Here is a 16574-nt window from a genome sequence, read left to right on the forward strand (position 1 = left end):
CTCCTTCTCAGGCCAAGGTCACCTCTGCAGTAGTCTGTTGTATTCTGTGGAATTATAATTTTTATAAGCAATAACCCTTTCTGCAGGTCCTAGTTTTCAGGGAGTGTGTTCAATTGTTGTGTTTGTTCTGTTATAAACTGTGGATCTTGTAGAGAAATTAGAGAAGGTGTCAGTTGTTTAGAAAGGTTGCCTGGTGAAGTCAGTCCGTCAATCAGTCATCAATATTGAGTGCCTAACATTCTCCAGGCATCATTGGAGGCACCAAGCTGAACAAAAAAATAGACAAATGTTCATTTTTTAAGTGCCTTTCCACATTTTTAAGTACTTCAGAGTTATGTCATTTTTAAAAAATTATTTTTATTGTTATTAGAGAGAGAGAAAGGGAGAGGGAGAGAGAGAGATTGATTGGTTGCACCCATACACACCCCAACCAGGGATTGAACCCACAACCTGAGTATGTGCCCTGACCGGGAATCGAACCGGCAACCTTTTGGTGCATAGGATGACTCTCAGCCAACTGAGCCACACCAGCCAAGGCAGAGTTTTGTCATTTTATGTGTATGATGGATTTTATTTTCCTGAGAACATAGGTGAGGACCAATTTCTGGATTCTTGAGAGAATCCATCCTTTACATATGTATCACTCAAAGTCCAAACAGTAAATGTCATTATCAGTCTCAGTGCCATTTTGATAAGGGAATTAGTAGCAATAAGAATAGGAAAATGAAAGAGAAGTAGTTCAACCAAAGCTGAGGATTATATTCTCAGTAGTATCTGTTTGTGTAAAAGAGCTTTTTTTTTTTTTAATGTGTAACATTTTCATTAAATTTATTTCAAGTTCACATCTCCTCAGGAGGAGGAATCAGTGTTACCCCAGGGCCTACAAATGCTGTCTCATTTATTCCTCACACTCTAAACTCTGAGAAGCTCCTGGTATTGTGAAGAGAGCTTAAGTTTAGGATTCAGACAGAGCTGACTTTCAGCTCACCAACCCTCCTGACCAGCTGTGTGGCTAGGGCAGCTCTCCGAACCTCTCTGAGCTTCAGTTCCCTCACCTGTAAAATATAGATAATAACTTACCTGAAGGGCCGGTGCAAGGATTAAATGTCTTTGGCACATGAGTGTTATACAAATGTTAGATACCCTCCCTTGAGGAATGTAGAACTAGAAACTTATTGAAAATTTCATACCCAGATGTAGAGGTTAAAAGGGACTTGTTGCCTTTTTAGAGAGTGGAGCTTGTTTGGCAAGACTAGTGCAATTATCGTTCTGATGAAAAGCAAGCTGTGTGATGCTGTGAAATAGCCATACGAATAAATAGCCAACTGGTAGCTCAAAGCAGTTGTTTGGAATAAAATTTCCCTGAAGTGTCAGTTAGTACTTAAGACAATCTTTCTTTTCTTAGAGCTGTGATGAGTTTTCAAATTTAAATTTTAGGTTTTTTGAGTGTCTGTGGCAGCTGCCATTCACCAAGGCTTCTCACAGCAGCCATCCAGATTGAAAAGCTGCTTCTTCTCTGTGGTCACCTGATTCTGCCTGTGTCCTGCCGGCCAGGGGCCAGTGTGGGAAAGAAAGGGGCACATAGAAACATTCAGATACTTTGATCTTTAATATCGGTGAGGAGCAAAAAATCATTGAAGAAGAGCATAATCTTGTTAATATGAACAATTTGAAATAAGATATTAATTTTATTTGTAGAAATTAACTTACTTTTAGGTTATTCTTTCATTGATTACTTATTTTTGCCTGCTGCTTTATGATGTGTGTTTACACACATAATGATAGACCTGGATTCTTTTTTTTTTTTTTTTACATTTTTGCATTTTTCTGGTTTTTTTAAATGGTGGCACAAAAACACAGAACATAAAATTTACCGTTGTAACCATTTTTAAGTGTGCAGTTCAGTAGTGTTAAGTACATCGATGTGAAATAGATCACCAGAAGTTTTTCATCTTGCAAATCTGAAACTCTGGACCCATTAGACAAGTGTACTGCTTCCCCTCCTCCCGTAATTATACCTTAATTATAATGGAATATTTCCGCTATTATATGCACAGGAATAACAGACAAGAAGAATAGTATCTAATTTATAAAAGAATAAATTAATTAAGCTTCCACATGCTACACCTTCATTTGTGTGTTGTGAGGCCAAGCTCTTTCTTTAAAACACATGATGCTTTTAAGTGGCCACAAATATATCTGAAAGCTGTATTTTACTCATCACAACCCTCTTCTCTCTGACCCCTCACTTTATCCTATTTAATGAGTAACAGTGGTTGTTCTTTTCTCTTTCTTTTATAGGATCTCCCCTCAAGAAACCATACAACCCAAGAATTAAAGTCTCCAAAACATCAGGTAAAGAAAACAGCGGATGTGATTTGTCAGTTTATATGTTTAGAGAGTGGACAACCAGGAATCCCCTGAAGCCAGTTAAAATACCCAGTCATCTTCCTCACTTGGACATTCAGGATCATTGACGGGATCAAAGAAATAATGCATGAGAAAATATGAAGAGCACTTACGCATGGGAGGCACTCAATAAACGTCTTTTCCTTCTGTTCTCTCCTTCTTTTCCTGCTCTGGCAGCGGATGGAGACCCCCATTTTGTTGTGGATTTCCCCTTGAGCAAGCTCACTGTCTGCTTCAACATTGACGGGCAGCCCGGGGACATCCTAAGGCTGGTCTCTGATCATGCGAACTCTGGTAAGTTCTGCCCTCTGTCATGGCCTCTGGGCAAGAGCAAGGCAGTCATCACATCTCCTCTCTTCCTAAGAGAGATGTCCAGGTATATAAGGGGCACATCACAGGCGCTCAGTGAGGATCATCGATGATTAATTAAAGGAATTAGACTGTGTGCTGGCCTTGGAGGCAGGAAGACGTGCATTGGAAACCCTGCTCTCTGACTAATTTTGTGACCTTGAGTACTCAACTAGGGAGCTCCTACTGTCTTCCTTGTAAAACAGAGATAGCGATGCTGGCTGTGTCGGCCTCCCCAGTCTATTGTAGAGATCTAATTATGTAGTGAATAGGAGGCAGTTGTTTTGTAAACGCACAAGTGCTATATGAATTCATGTTATATTGCTATTATGTCTTTCCATTCAAAAACTCTGATGATGGGATGTTCTAAATTCATTTACCTCAGTTCTTCAATGATTGAAATGTTAAGCCCGATGTTAATTACTTGACTTTGTGTGCAGAGAATGTGGATGTAAGAAGAGCCCTGATCCCCTCCATTTGTAAAAGAGATTGGTATATAAAAAGCTTCCTTTGGCCCTGACCAGGTGTCTCAGTTGGTTGTAGTGTCATCTTGTACACTGAAAGGTTGCAGGTTCCATTGCCGGTCAAAGCACATACCAGGGCTTCAGGTTTGATCCCCAGCTGGAGCCAATGGGAGGCAGCCGATCAATGTTTCTCTCTTGCATTGATGTTTCTCTCTCTCCCTTTCCTTCTCTCTAAAATCAATAAGCATGTCCTCGAGTGCGGATTAAATTTTTTTTAAAAAGCCTCTCTTGTACATGCAGGTAACAGTGCCTCAGGGATGGCCATGTGGACAGCCACACAGCCTGACTTTTGAGGACATTCTGGCATTTCTCAGTTCTGAGAAAATTAGTTTAAAAAAAAAAAGCAAATTAGTTTCTTGGAAGGCTAGGTGTCACGGGGGTCCCACAGCAGGGTGACACGGATGATGTAACTATGTGATGTTTGATTGTGGGCTCCTTACCCACCTTGCTCCCTTGCAGGGCTGCCTAGCCTTAGAGCAAAATCTCGGCTTGTTAATAACTCAAAGGACTCAGGAGTGAGATAGGGGCCTAACTGTGCCCCTCCCTGGAGGTTTCCTCGCCACCCCCCCTCCCCCAGCTGCTCTGTTATTTCTGTGCTGAGTGTGTGTCCATGATGGGAAGCTCAGTGGGTAATGCTTGGAGCCTTGGGGCAGAAGTACTTGATCTCCGCTCATGCTGAGGTTTTGCCTTTCCCCAAAAAGCACTTTTCTCCTGGAATGTCCAAGGGGTTGCTAGTTAAGATAGAGGGAAAGATTATCCCCAAAGCAAACAAGAGTTAATTATATAGCAATCTTTTATTAATGCAAACTGACTCTTTTCCTGAGAGCAAAATACACTTAACGTGCATTACCTAATACAGTCCCAAATATCTGATGTAGAACTGCCATCTGTCCAGACAGCACAGGGTGCCAGAGTCTGGCTCATAGGCCTTGCTCAAGTCTATGAAAGTTGCAGTTGTGTCTATAACAGTGAAGATAAAAAGAAAGGAGTTCTATTTGCTGGCCATCGATGGCTTGCACGTGTGCTGCCTCCTGTGATCCTTGCCACGTCCTGTTAGGTTTCAGACCCCCTTTTTACAGATGAGGGCATTGAGGCTTGGTGTGTTAAAGTGACTTGTCCAGAGGTGCATGCCTAGAAGGTAGAAGAGCTTGAGCTTTTGGACTAGGCATAATTCTGACCTTTTGTATTATATCACACTGCTCAGTGATATCACGGAGTCTCCAAATCAGGATCAGTGGCAACTGGTAGATAAGAAATAGGTCTCTTTGTCCCTACAGCCAGAATGAAAGAAATATTAGAATGAGTGCAGACAAACACGTAAACCCTATCTATGCTATCTTGACCCAAACCTACGTCATCTTTCCCCTCCCCTGAGATACTGGTCAAACATGGGGGAGAGATTCCCTTGTACTTTCATGCATTCACTCATTTCTTCACTCATTCAGCGGGCACTGAGTGACCCCTACTCGTGAGTCAAAGTTCATGGTCTGCAAGGTACAAAGATAAGGCCAGAGGAGGAAGGAAACTCTGATCAGATGCCTTTACTGTGAGCGTGGGGGTAGTTTTTCTAACCATTGTTCCCGTCCCCTCTGCATTTGAGGTGTGACGGTGAATGGGGCATTAATCGGGGCCCCCGCTCCTCCCAACGGCCACAAGAAACAGCGCACTTACTTCCGCACCATCACGATCCTCGTCAACAAGCCCGAGAGGTCATACCTCGAGATCACGCCGCACAGGGTCATCTTCGACGGTGGGGACAGGCTGGTCCTCCCCTGCAACCAGAGCATGATAGTGGGCAGTCGGGGACTGGAGGTGTCGGTGTCCGCCAATGCCAACGTCACCGTCACCATCCAGGGCACCATCGCCTTCGTCATTCTCATTCACCTCTACAAAAAGCCAGCCCCCTACCAGCGAGACCACCTGGGCTTCTACATCTCCAGCAGCAAAGGCCTTTCGGGCAACTGCCATGGACTGTTGGGTAAGCAACTGACCTTCCCATGGGGCCAGAGGACAGCACTTAGCTCCCAAGAGAGGCTGGCATTGCCCATAGCTTTAGCTTGATGGAAAAATTCAGTGGGAAGGTGTTCTTTATACATATCACGGAATTGTATCTCTTGCCTCCTCGTGACTTTCTGGAATAGGATTGGGCTTTATGTACTAACTCTCACTGGCCTTCTGGGAAAGTGAGCATAGAAATTGGGAGTCATCCTCTGGCTTCTTACTCTCAGCAAGAACATACAAAGAAGGGGCAGTCTACAGCCCAGCACCTGCGTGCCATGGTGTTTCTTCCGCGGGAGTCGCCCACACTGCGTGAGCAGCAGGCTGTCCGCTCGGGCTGGCTGCTGCTTCGACGTGCAGTTTCATGTGGGCTCCTTGCCTGCAAGTGAAGAGCCAGTGCTTCTGGGCTGGGTTTAGAAAGCAGGATTTCCTGGCACTTGAGCAAGCCGTGTTTCTGTAGTGCCGACTGCCAAGCACGAGCTCCTCTGACAGACGCAGACCAGTATCCTTGGCCTTAGCCATGTCCTCGCTTGACCTGGGGAATTCTGATAATGTGTCTCAGGAATGCACTGAAATGACTGCTTTCCACACCCTCAGCCCAGTACAATCTACAAACTTAGTATGGAGGGTGCTATAACCAGGGAGGAAGGAAGGGACAGCCTGACCCTTCCCTATTTATCTGCCCCCCTTTTTGCCCTCCCAGCTCAATAAGAGGCTCTGGTTATCTCTGCTGGCTCGGCAGCTTTCCAGTGTTAGCAAGTGGGCAGCTCCCAGATGTGGAGGCTGCTACCTATGAAACCTCAGGTCTCTCCTCTCCATATGCCCCAAAACACGTGTTCTCTCACTAACCCTGGAGAAGGTGTGAGCAGCTTCCAGCAGAGTTCAACTAAGAGTGCAGTCTCTGACATCGTGAATCCCCCTTCCTCTAGGTACCACATGTGCATTTGCTGGTCACCCGTAGCCTAAACGGAAGTTAGATTTCTTTTCTACATGGTGTGGCTTGCACTAGACTTAGACCTGATGCTTTTCTTGTCCATTCAGGTCAGTTCCTGAACCAGGATGCCAGCCTCACAGAGGAGCCTGCTGGGCTCAGCAAGAACACTACCAGTTCTCCATTCCCAAAGGCAGGCGAGAAGCCTGAAACCGTCCTGAAGGTGAAGGGGCACCAGGTCCCCGTGGTCTGGAAACAGAGGAAAATCTACAACGGGGAGGAGCAGATAGACTGCTGGTTTGCCAGGAATGCTGCCCAGCTGCTCGATGGGGAATATAAGGATTACCTGGCAGCCCATCCTTTTGACTCAGAGACTACATTTGGCCTGGGACTGTCCAGGGGACTCTGACACTTAGCAGTCTTAACGTAAGAGGGCATGACAGGGAAATGGCCTTTGGGGACACCGTCGTGCAGTTCTTGTTGCTGACCTGTGCCTCGTCTCTTGGCAGTTAGCTGTGTCCACGGCCTGCCCCTGGTGGCCTGTAGTCTGATGTCGGCTTGAGCAAAGGGTAGGATCAGGAAGCTAAAGTGAAATGTGATTTCCTCTGCTTCCTCCTCCTGCCAAGCTCTCCTTATGTACATAGAGAAAGATGGTAGCACCGAGCAGGGAAGGTCATGATTAAAAGCAAGAGGTCTGTGTCTTGTACCAACTGGCTTGACCATCTCATAGCCCACCATAAAGTCACTCTGATGAAGGAAGGTTGCTGCAAAGTTTGTTTTCTCTGTGGAAAAAGCCAAATTTGGACATGCTGTTTGTCACCTTGTCAATGCCTAGGGATCTTTCCTTTTAGCACTGCTGCGATCTCTGGCCAGTGTCTGCTTCAGGGGATCCTCTGGTGGAGCCCAGGCCACTGGTCACGCAAATAGCTTGTAGATTTGATCATTGTAAACAATTAAATCTTTTCTTAGGAGAAGATTTTCTTCTGCTGTGATATCTTGCCCTTGAAAATTAGTTTTCATTTTTATAAAAAATTGATTGAAAACAGAAAATCTGCACCCCAGCTACCCATGTCTTTCTAATGGGTTTTGTAAAATGCTTTACTTTGCCGATGGATATTCTCTTATTTATTCCAGTAAGCTAAATGCTTGTAATAAAGAGGACAACTCCGCATGGATGTGTTTTACTGGCCTGTCTTGGTGCTGGTAGTTGGCCAGTTGAATGGCGAAGGTTTTGCTGAGCACTCTTCAGTCTTCATCATCATTGTGGCCTTCTTTGCTCATGGTCCTGTAGGAGGTAATAAAGTGCTGGATGGGGAGGAGACACAGCACCCGGCGTGTCCAACAGTGACATACAGGAATCAGCCTGCACTGTCTCTGCAGGGAGTGTGCCTGGGCTTACAAAGCCTAAGACGCTTTCCCACACCTCGAATAGGCAAAGCCAGGCAATCAACATGAGAAAGGGGCTCTGGTTCCAGAATGTGGACAAATCTGATCCCATAGGGAAAGGTTAAAATCAGTGGGGGCTTCCAGAGATAATGACTGTCAGCTTTCTGATTGTGAGCCCCCTCTTTGCAGCCGTTCATATTATCAAGGGAATGTGAGGCTGATGGTGGCATCGGAGCCTCATTTCCCACCCTCCTCACCAGTCCTTGCTTTTTGCTCTGTTTGGTCTTCTCAGGACACCCAGGTTCAGAAATCCTGATCCTCACTGAGTGAGGGGCACGGTCAGGACACAGATGGACACAGGGGGCACGTGTGCTGAACAGCTGAGAAAGAGAGATTTGGGTCAGAGAAATAGAGTATTTAGATGTGAATGAAATAAAGGCTTTGTGCTGGCTTCACAGGAGGTTTCTCCCAGTCAGGACTGACTCCAGAGCAGGTGTTCATGAGATATGGAAGCATATTTAGCACTCGGAGAGAAATCAGAGTTACAAAAATTGTTTATCATACTTGCCCTCCTGTGGGAACCATTTGAGCAGCAAAACGACCTCCACATGTTCATTTTGGACCAGGAGAGTAAGTTAGTGCCGGGGAACTTTTCAGTCTTCTCTCTGAGTCTTGGTCTCTCTCCTCATTGCGAAGCCACCAGACCATGGCCTGCCAGATGTGTTATTTTTGACTCGCATCTTCCCAGACTAGCTGCCTGTTTTCATGCCAGCGGTGTGAAGACACCTGCCCAGACTGACAGATGCTTCCACATTTCAGAGGTCAGCGAGGAGGAGGAGCATGAGCCAGGGCCAGCCAGTGCATGACCAGGCTCCACGGGGACCTTCTGTTATATAATCTCAGTCCCAGCTGGGTAGAGGTCCCTTGAGCCAAGAGGCCAGCCCGCTGTGTTAGCGCTTGGAGCAGTGATCTGTGTTCCAGGTGCAGTTCTCAAAGCTGCAGAGAGGAGGCTCCTGCTAGACATTCCCACTTCCTACTGCTTTTGTAAGAGCAGTGAAGAATATTCCAGTGGGATACCTACCGCTTACTCACCTACTTAGAAAAACAACAATTTTTTTAAGTATCAAGATTGAGCTTTTAAATTTTTTACTTTTTTTTTTAATGCCACTTTTCTTTCTCCCCCTCTTCAGTTGTACATCTGTTTTTATTGTTAAAAGTATTTACCATTAAATTTTCTCTTTCAGCTGGAGACTGTGATATATGTGAGCTGGAAACTCCACTCTCATGTTACAGTTAAGACCTTTAATTTAATTGAAAAATGCAGTATTTTCTGTTGACCGTGTATGTGAATAGCAAGCTCTTTTAAAATCAATGCAGAGCAGGGGAGGAGCTCTTTTTCTCAAGTGGGGAAACTGAGGCAGGGACCAGTTGGGTGATTTTCCCCATGGTATGTAGAAGACTCAGAAGAAGGCCAGGTGGAACCTCCCGAACTTCTTTTCTCAGCTGTGACACAATTTCACCATCTGGGCAATCATTTGTTTTCCTTGAGCATTCATAAATTGAGGGAGGGTAGCTAAATGAGAAGTTGAATGAGACTGGGCAATATGTTGCAATTAGAGGAGGTAAATCTCATGTTATCATCATAGGTACTGTTAAAGAGTCACAACAATTGACTAAGATCTTCAAAGACTTCATCTCTGGGTTCCCATTCCCGCCTGCATCTAAAAAGAGCGGCTTCTGATGGGTCACCTTGCCGGGCCCCCTAATGTAAAGTTTTACACTCCCCATCTAAAATGGGATGAACATCCGCGACTCAGCCACACGGGGTGCTTTATCTTCTTCCATGCGACTTTTCAATAATTTACTACTTCAGGCTCGAGGGGGTGGGTGTTTGGGAGGATCCACCGTCTTGATGCTGTCACCGCTGGGCAGCTGTGATGCAGGCCCTGGAAGTTGGGAAGAACACGTCTTTGTTTCTATCAGGAGTAACATTAAGTGTTAATTGAATCATGTATCTTCATGGTGGATATCTTAATAGGTGGATTAGGAGCATGATTCATTTCTTTAATTTTTCTCTCTTGGCTAAACTCAATGCTATGGACTGAATGCCTTTGTGCCCCCAATTCACTTGCTGAAGCCCAAATCCCCAGTGTGACAACATTGGGAGATGGGACCTTTTGGAGGTGATGAAGTCATGAGGGTGGGGTCCTCATCAGTGGAGTTAGTGTCCTTATAAAAGAGATCCAGAGAGCTCCCTTGCCCCTTTCACCATGTGATAATACAGGTAAAAGATGCCATCTATGAACTAGGGGGTGGGCTCTCACCAGGCACCAAAGCTGCCGGTGTCTTGATCTTGGACTTCCCAGCCTCCAGGACTGTGAGAAATGAATGTTTGTTGTTTAAGCTGCCCAGTCCATGGCATTCTTGGTATAGCAGCCTGAGCTGAATAAGACGCTGAATCAAAATACGAGTTCTTTCATTTCCTCAAACGGAGTCGAATGTATGCAAACAGTGCTGTTCTTAAATTTGGAGGACCCTTGGAACCAGAAGAGCATGATCCATCTCAAATAAATAGCAACCGGAGTAAAACAGCTAAACAAATACTTAGAAATGTAACTTTAAACATTTATTTTAGTCAGTTTAAAATAATAAGTAGCGTAGAATATAGTTCACATTCAAGAGACATTTTTTCTTAAACAAAAATTTATAAGAGAATGGCATCTAAAAATAAACAACATATTGGCATGTTTATGTTTTGAGGGAAAATGGAATTAAGGCTCTAGAGAATAAAACTTGATCATTCTAATTGCACTGCTTGTTTGTAGGAATTTATGAATTACATAAAAATATATGTAAATGGAGTAGTCAGTGACCTTGGAAGAATAATGTCAAGACACAATTACTGTATAGAACAGTAAATGCACAGCAGCCATTCCTGACCTTTTATAAAAACTGTCAAATAAGCAGAGAAGTGTCTTAAACCTCTCAGTACCTTGTTTTCCCAGTTTCCATCACCTTCTTATTGGGTCACTTGTTTGCATACTCTGGCCACCATCTTGCTTGGAACTTCTTCCATTGCCTCCAGGACACTTTCCTCAAGGGGCATCTCCAGCCTGTGGTTCTGGCATCCCACCTCCAGTTCTGAGTGGTCCCGCGGGTCTTGCTCAGGGTCCCACTGAGCTATGTTCAGTTCTGAATGGAGCAGCACCTGATTAGAGCCAAACCAGACAGAGCACGAGTGAGACGCGCCCAGGGAGGCCGTGTTAAAAACAAGCAAAAGCCTGCCCGGCCGGGCATGGCTCAGGGGTTGAGCGTCGACCTAGGATCCAGGCGATCGGGGTTCGATTCCCGGTCAGGGCACATGCCCGGCTTGCGGGCTTGATCAATGACTCTCATCATTGATGTTTCTATCTCTCTCTCTCTCCCTCCCTCTCCTTTCCTCTCTGAAATCAATATATTAAAAAAACAACAACAAAAAACAAACAAAGAAAAAAACAACAAGCAAAAGCCTGATCTCAAGGGCACGATGTCGACCTCTCCGGGCTTTGGCTTCTTCAACTATAAAATGAAGGGACTGGACAAGACAACTTCTCAGGTCTTGTGATTTTTATCTTTTGCGTACAGACAAAGATACTTCCTGAGCTTCCAAGTAATAAATCCAAAATGATTCATTCTCTGACTCCAGTGTATTTCAAGATCCAGTGTTCCAAAGCCATGGATTCAGAGGGAAACAAAGCCCACACCTCCACTGCTCTCAGTTTCGAGGGGGAGATAGAACAAATACAAAGACTGACACCGAGTGGGGGAAATCCTATAAGAGAATGTGGCAGAGGGGTGTTATCTGAGCACAGACAGGCCTAGCTATGAAGGTAGGAAGGAGGCTGGGAACCAAGATGTAGAGTGTTAAGCTGCAAGGAAGAAGAGTACACACCGAGGCAACCACACGATATACTTTCTCTACAGGTTAAGCAGCTGGGAACATCTGAATTGGAGCAGTTTTCTTACTCGGCTCAGTTTCAAACAGTGCACTGTAGATCCAGTGTTTACTGACAACTCACAGTGGGTAATGCTCAGTGGAATCCCAGGTTTCTCACTCCCTGGCCCTGTCCCAGGACGGTCCTCATCACCAGCTTCCTTTACCCCCACCCCCGGGATATGGAAAATGTCTAGGGAAAGTCACAGAGCTCGTCCAGGGGTCCATTCAGTCAACTGGGCCCCCACTGGCATTCAGCAAACATAACTCCTTTTTCCCCAGAGCCCATGGGCCTCAGTGTTCACTGCATTCTTCTTCAGCTTTCCAGACCACCTCACCCTCAGTTTTCCACAGGAAGTTGCTCCTATTTTGCTGAGGAAACTGCAGAAGGAGCTCCCTCATTCACTGTCTCATATCAGAGTGGCTCCGTCATCACATGGCTTTATCATCTTCATACCCCTTTCCTTCCAAGTAGAACTATCTACCTTCATTCCACATCCCCTCCGTTCTCACTTCCTCAGGGCAGTGGCCTGAATTATTCCTTTCCATTCTAGAATCTCCAGACCATTATTCCCCACCAGGTTCTTCCTCTTGATTTCAAATATTATTCCAGAAGTCTCCTCCGATCTGAAACTATTGTCCCTGTTCGGGCTCCCTTGGACTTCTGTCTGCTCTCTTTTATTTCTATGTTAGGTTTGCTATGGTAGTTGGTATGTGAACCCTCCTCCTTTTCTTTGTTAACCTCCTGCTCAGTTGCTTGAGTTACCAGATTCAGCTCCTGTCTTTGCGACTCTGATGGAACTGTATCTCAGGCGACACGCTGCCACTCCTGAGCTCCAGTTCCAGCTACCAGTGTCTCCGACCTCACTGCATGGCGATATTGGCCTCTTCCTCTTTTAAAGTGCTAGATCCCTTTGCTTCTTGGTTAAAAAGAAAAAGTTTTTTACTCTCTTTTGCTCAATTTCTTTCCTCCTACCAACCTGTGGACCTCCTCTATGGTTCATCCGGGGTCCTCTACACTTCCACCCGACACTCTCTCCCTTAGAGACCTCATCCTCTGCAAGGCTCCATCCCCTGGCTCCACATAGACAGCTCCTGCACATTAGTCTGCAGTGTGGACGTCTCATCTTGGGGCACTTCCCTTTAGTTATCCTGGCATCAGCTCAAAATCAGGAACAAAAGCAAACTACATCTTCAAAGTAACTGCATTTTTATTATAAGTATTTGGAATTTGTGATTTGGGAAGATGGGAAGAAGGTCCAGCACAATCCTTTTTTATTTTGATTGTTGCAAATGAAGGTGGAAAGGTGTGTGTGTGTGTGTGCACGCATGCGCGAGTGAGTGTTGGGTACATTTCAGAGGCTAAGTCAAAATTAATTTTTATTGACACAACATTCTTCCTGAAAATTCTCTGTTGTTCATATTATTTTCTCAAAACAACAGCTGTATTTGTGTAAGACTCAATGTCTTGATTGCTCACTGGGAATTTCTGGTTATATAAAATGAAAATCACATGCACTAAATTTATTCATATATCATTAAATTACTTCATTGAACTATCAGTACAACATTCATTATAAACACATTTTAATGTGATTTTTACAAATAATTTTTTTGAAATGTATAAGGGCAACATAGAAAATACAATACTCAAAATATTTGAGTGTGAATGAATGCATGAGTGGTACACATACACTCTTTTCTTCTGTTAAATTTTCTACTGGAAGTCTGCCTCACATTGCCAGGATCTCTCAGCCATGAAGGTATCGTAAGCTCTCTACAAATTGTAGAATGAGGAAACCAAAGTCTATTCTGAATATTCATGTGGAATGTTACAAAAGAAACAAACCTTTCCAGGGGAGGCAGAAACAGTTCAAAGTCTGAAGATTCATCTCAACAGTGAAGTGTATTTGCTTTGGAAGAAGGCTTAGAATATTTCAGGAATATTCTAGAAACTAAAAGTTCTCCTGGAATATTCTAGAAACTAAAAGGTCTCCTATACAACATGGAGGCAACTATTTATTTTTTCAATCTCTTTATCTGCCTGCCGGTAAAACAAAATGGGACACTTTGAGAACTTGTGATGAGAACGTAGTATAAAACTTTGTATGTTATTGAATGACAGTAGCATTTTAAATTGTTCATGCAGCCCGGATGGCTGGCTCAGTGGTTTGATTCCTGGTCAGGGCACATGCCTGGGTTGCAGGCTTAATCCCCTGTAGGGGGTGTGCAGGAGGCAGCCGATCAATGACTTTCTCTCATCACTAATATTTCTCTCTCTCCCTTCCTCTCTCTGAAATCAATTAAAAAAATTTTTTTTTAATTAAAATAAAATAAATTGTTCATGCAATTTTCCCAGAAGAGAAAATATGTTAAAACAAATATATTCACTTATTCATTTATTTAACTAATATTTAGTTGTCACCAACTTTGTGGAGGGGACAGAGTGCCCTCCCTCCCCAGCCCTGGAGATAATGTTCCATGTAATTAGTTCTCATAGCAGTGTGCCTTTACAAAGGCTCAGATAAAATGTGTGTGTGTGTGAGGGGGGCATTTAAAAAGGAAGAGACTGTTCTCAGCTTGGGGTAGAAGAGGCACTGGCATTTGATCTAGGTCTCACAGAACTGTTTTGGTGGGGAAAAATATGTAGAAGTATTTTATATAAAAACATGTCTCTTCTTAATAAAAAAGCCATAAAAGAAGGAAAATAAATTATATACGAGAGCGAAACTTCAGGGAGCTGGAACGCCTAGCCCTCATCGCGGAGCTCTGTGAGCTTAGCCTGGCCACAGTGCCTTTGCTCTCCTCGTGACACCGGGATGCTTTGGACAAAACGGGGAGGGGGGTGTGGGCTTGTGTGGCTTCTACTGTGACTGCTGCAGACTGCTGGCCCTAGTCCAGGATCCTGCCTGTGTATGTCAGCTGAGTATCCCAGAGTGAAGAAGAAAGGATGGCAATGGGTGTCCCCAAGTGCGGCAACATCAGCATTGCTTTTTCCCTTCTAAAGGCAGGTGTCCATTGTATGAAATGTTGTACTTCTCTGATCTGGGCCGGGAGTGGGCAGGAAGCTCTGCTGGGGTGGGGACCACATCTTTCTCCTGTTCCCTTAGAAACAGCATCTTAGGAAGCTTTCTGTAGCAAATCATTGCTCGAAAGACATGGACACTCATCTGGGGGGCTCAGCGTGGAGAGCCCGCTGGGGGAGAGGGAGCTAACCCCAACTCAGTTACATACACAGAAGTGGAGAGAGACAGAACTCACGGGAACGTTCACTGGCTTTTAAATGTCACTTGTCTTCCTTGTGAGAGGCCCAGACAATGCAGCTCCTGACATGATTAATGAGCCACTGGACCGCACCTGGCAGAGAGGGGCTCTGGCTGAGGAGGTGGGAGCGAGGAACTTCCCTCTTCTCTGTCACACACCCAGCGCTGTGCTGGGGTGACTGCCCCGGGTTCAGTGGAGGAGATAAGCACGTCTCTAGGAGACTCAGGCACCTGTCAGGGAGCGAGGCAGAAAAGAGCCCCGCGAGCACAGACTTAGATCCGGGGCCACAGGCCACAGGAGGACGGGAGGTGCTGCACAGAATCAACTGCCCAAAGGCAAATGTGTCCCGAGTCCCTGCCCAACCTCGTTTGCACATCCCCATCTCCACAGCTCAGATGAAGGAAGCAAAACTGAATTATGAACTGGAAATGGAAACGATTTCTGAGGTTCTGTGAGGTTCTGCTGGGCCCTTGCTTCTTTTTCCCATGCAGGGCAGGCACATTTTCTGTCCCCTGCTCTTTCTTTCACGCTCTTTGTCTGGGGTACCCTCACCCCATGACCTGAGAGCCTCAGGAAGTTTAGAGCCTATCAGCTCTGTCTGACCTGCTGGCTCATGCCCACCAGCCCCGCTGCTTCCACCCCAGGCACCTGGGGCCTAGGCGCTGGAGGAAGAGTGACTGGGAAAGGAACTAGGAGCAGTAAGGATGCAACTCTCCCTGCATTAGAGAGCCAAAGGGGATCTCCACAGATCACAGCATCTATTTTTTCTTTTAGGAATTTGTTTTATAAACTCACATAAATTTGCAAAGTTATCTGTATGGGCTGATTGTTGCCACTGTCTAATAATAATAAAACAAACACCTGAACACTAAGAAATAGCCTAACTGGCCATCCGAAGGTGGCGGTGTGCACTCTCCCTGGGCACTTTGACACAATGGTTACGGCTATTAAAACGAGGTAGATCTGTGGGTATTAGCACAGAGCTCTAACATATAGAAACAAGTTGCAGAATGGTATGTATAGAATGATCCCACTGGATTACATCACTTCGATGCCTAATGTCTTTCTAGTCAGGGACACTTTTGAGCACCTGATAAAATATGAAACCTAAAATATGATCTTTCTCTTAAAAAGAAAAAAAGAAAAAAAAGAGCTAAGCCCCAGTTTAATCTCTTACTAGAGTTTTCCAAAGCAGACAGTTTTTTGCAGCCATATTTACATAGCAGGTAACTAGAGTCGCACCCAAGTGCCCTGTGCTGGATTTAAGTCTAATTCATGGAGTATGGCTCTTAAATGACCCTCACTACCCTGGTTTAATCCCAACTGCCTACCCTTTTTAGGGAGCAGAGCCTAATTCTAGGCACAATAACTAGAATGGTTTCTTGTTCCCCCCCCCCCCCCAAGTCTTCGATTCTTTTCTCTGCAGGACTTTAACATTTAACCTAAAGTATTTTCCAAGACCTCCCTGCAAGGCCAGGCAGAGGCAAGCTTATTTTTTTCCTGCTTCTAGGACCACAGGGGCAGCTAAGACCCAGTGACCGCTGATGACCACAGTCTGCCCTAGCCAGGCCTGAGTTACAGGTCCCAGCCGGGCTCACTCCCAGAAGCGAGGGCCTTGGCGCCCCTCTGCCCGGGGCCTGCTAGGATTACACTGAGTGTCCCCGAAAGAAAGGGGCGAACAATCCACAGGCTCAGTTAGGCTGGCGTGTCCCCATGCGGTGGGTCCCGGGCTGCTGCTGTG

General features: G+C 45.2%; 1 protein-coding gene across 1 annotated transcript in view; it reads left to right on the forward strand.

The window, feature by feature from the left end:
• The window catches only part of ITIH5 (inter-alpha-trypsin inhibitor heavy chain 5), a 69535-nt gene extending 62154 nt beyond the window's left edge, over positions 1 to 7381 (forward strand). The window contains exons 11-14 of the mRNA XM_016219773.2: positions 2302 to 2355; positions 2587 to 2703; positions 4882 to 5259; positions 6321 to 7381. Coding sequence (XP_016075259.2) covers positions 2302 to 2355; positions 2587 to 2703; positions 4882 to 5259; positions 6321 to 6619 — 848 coding nt within the window. The 3' untranslated portion in view covers positions 6620 to 7381. The remainder of the gene's footprint in view (positions 1 to 2301; positions 2356 to 2586; positions 2704 to 4881; positions 5260 to 6320) is intronic.
• The last annotated feature ends 9193 nt before the right edge of the window (positions 7382 to 16574 follow it).

Source organism: Miniopterus natalensis, chromosome 1 (genome assembly GCF_054644295.1).
Source record: "Miniopterus natalensis isolate mMinNat1 chromosome 1, mMinNat1.hap1, whole genome shotgun sequence".
NCBI lineage: Eukaryota > Metazoa > Chordata > Mammalia > Chiroptera > Miniopteridae > Miniopterus > Miniopterus natalensis.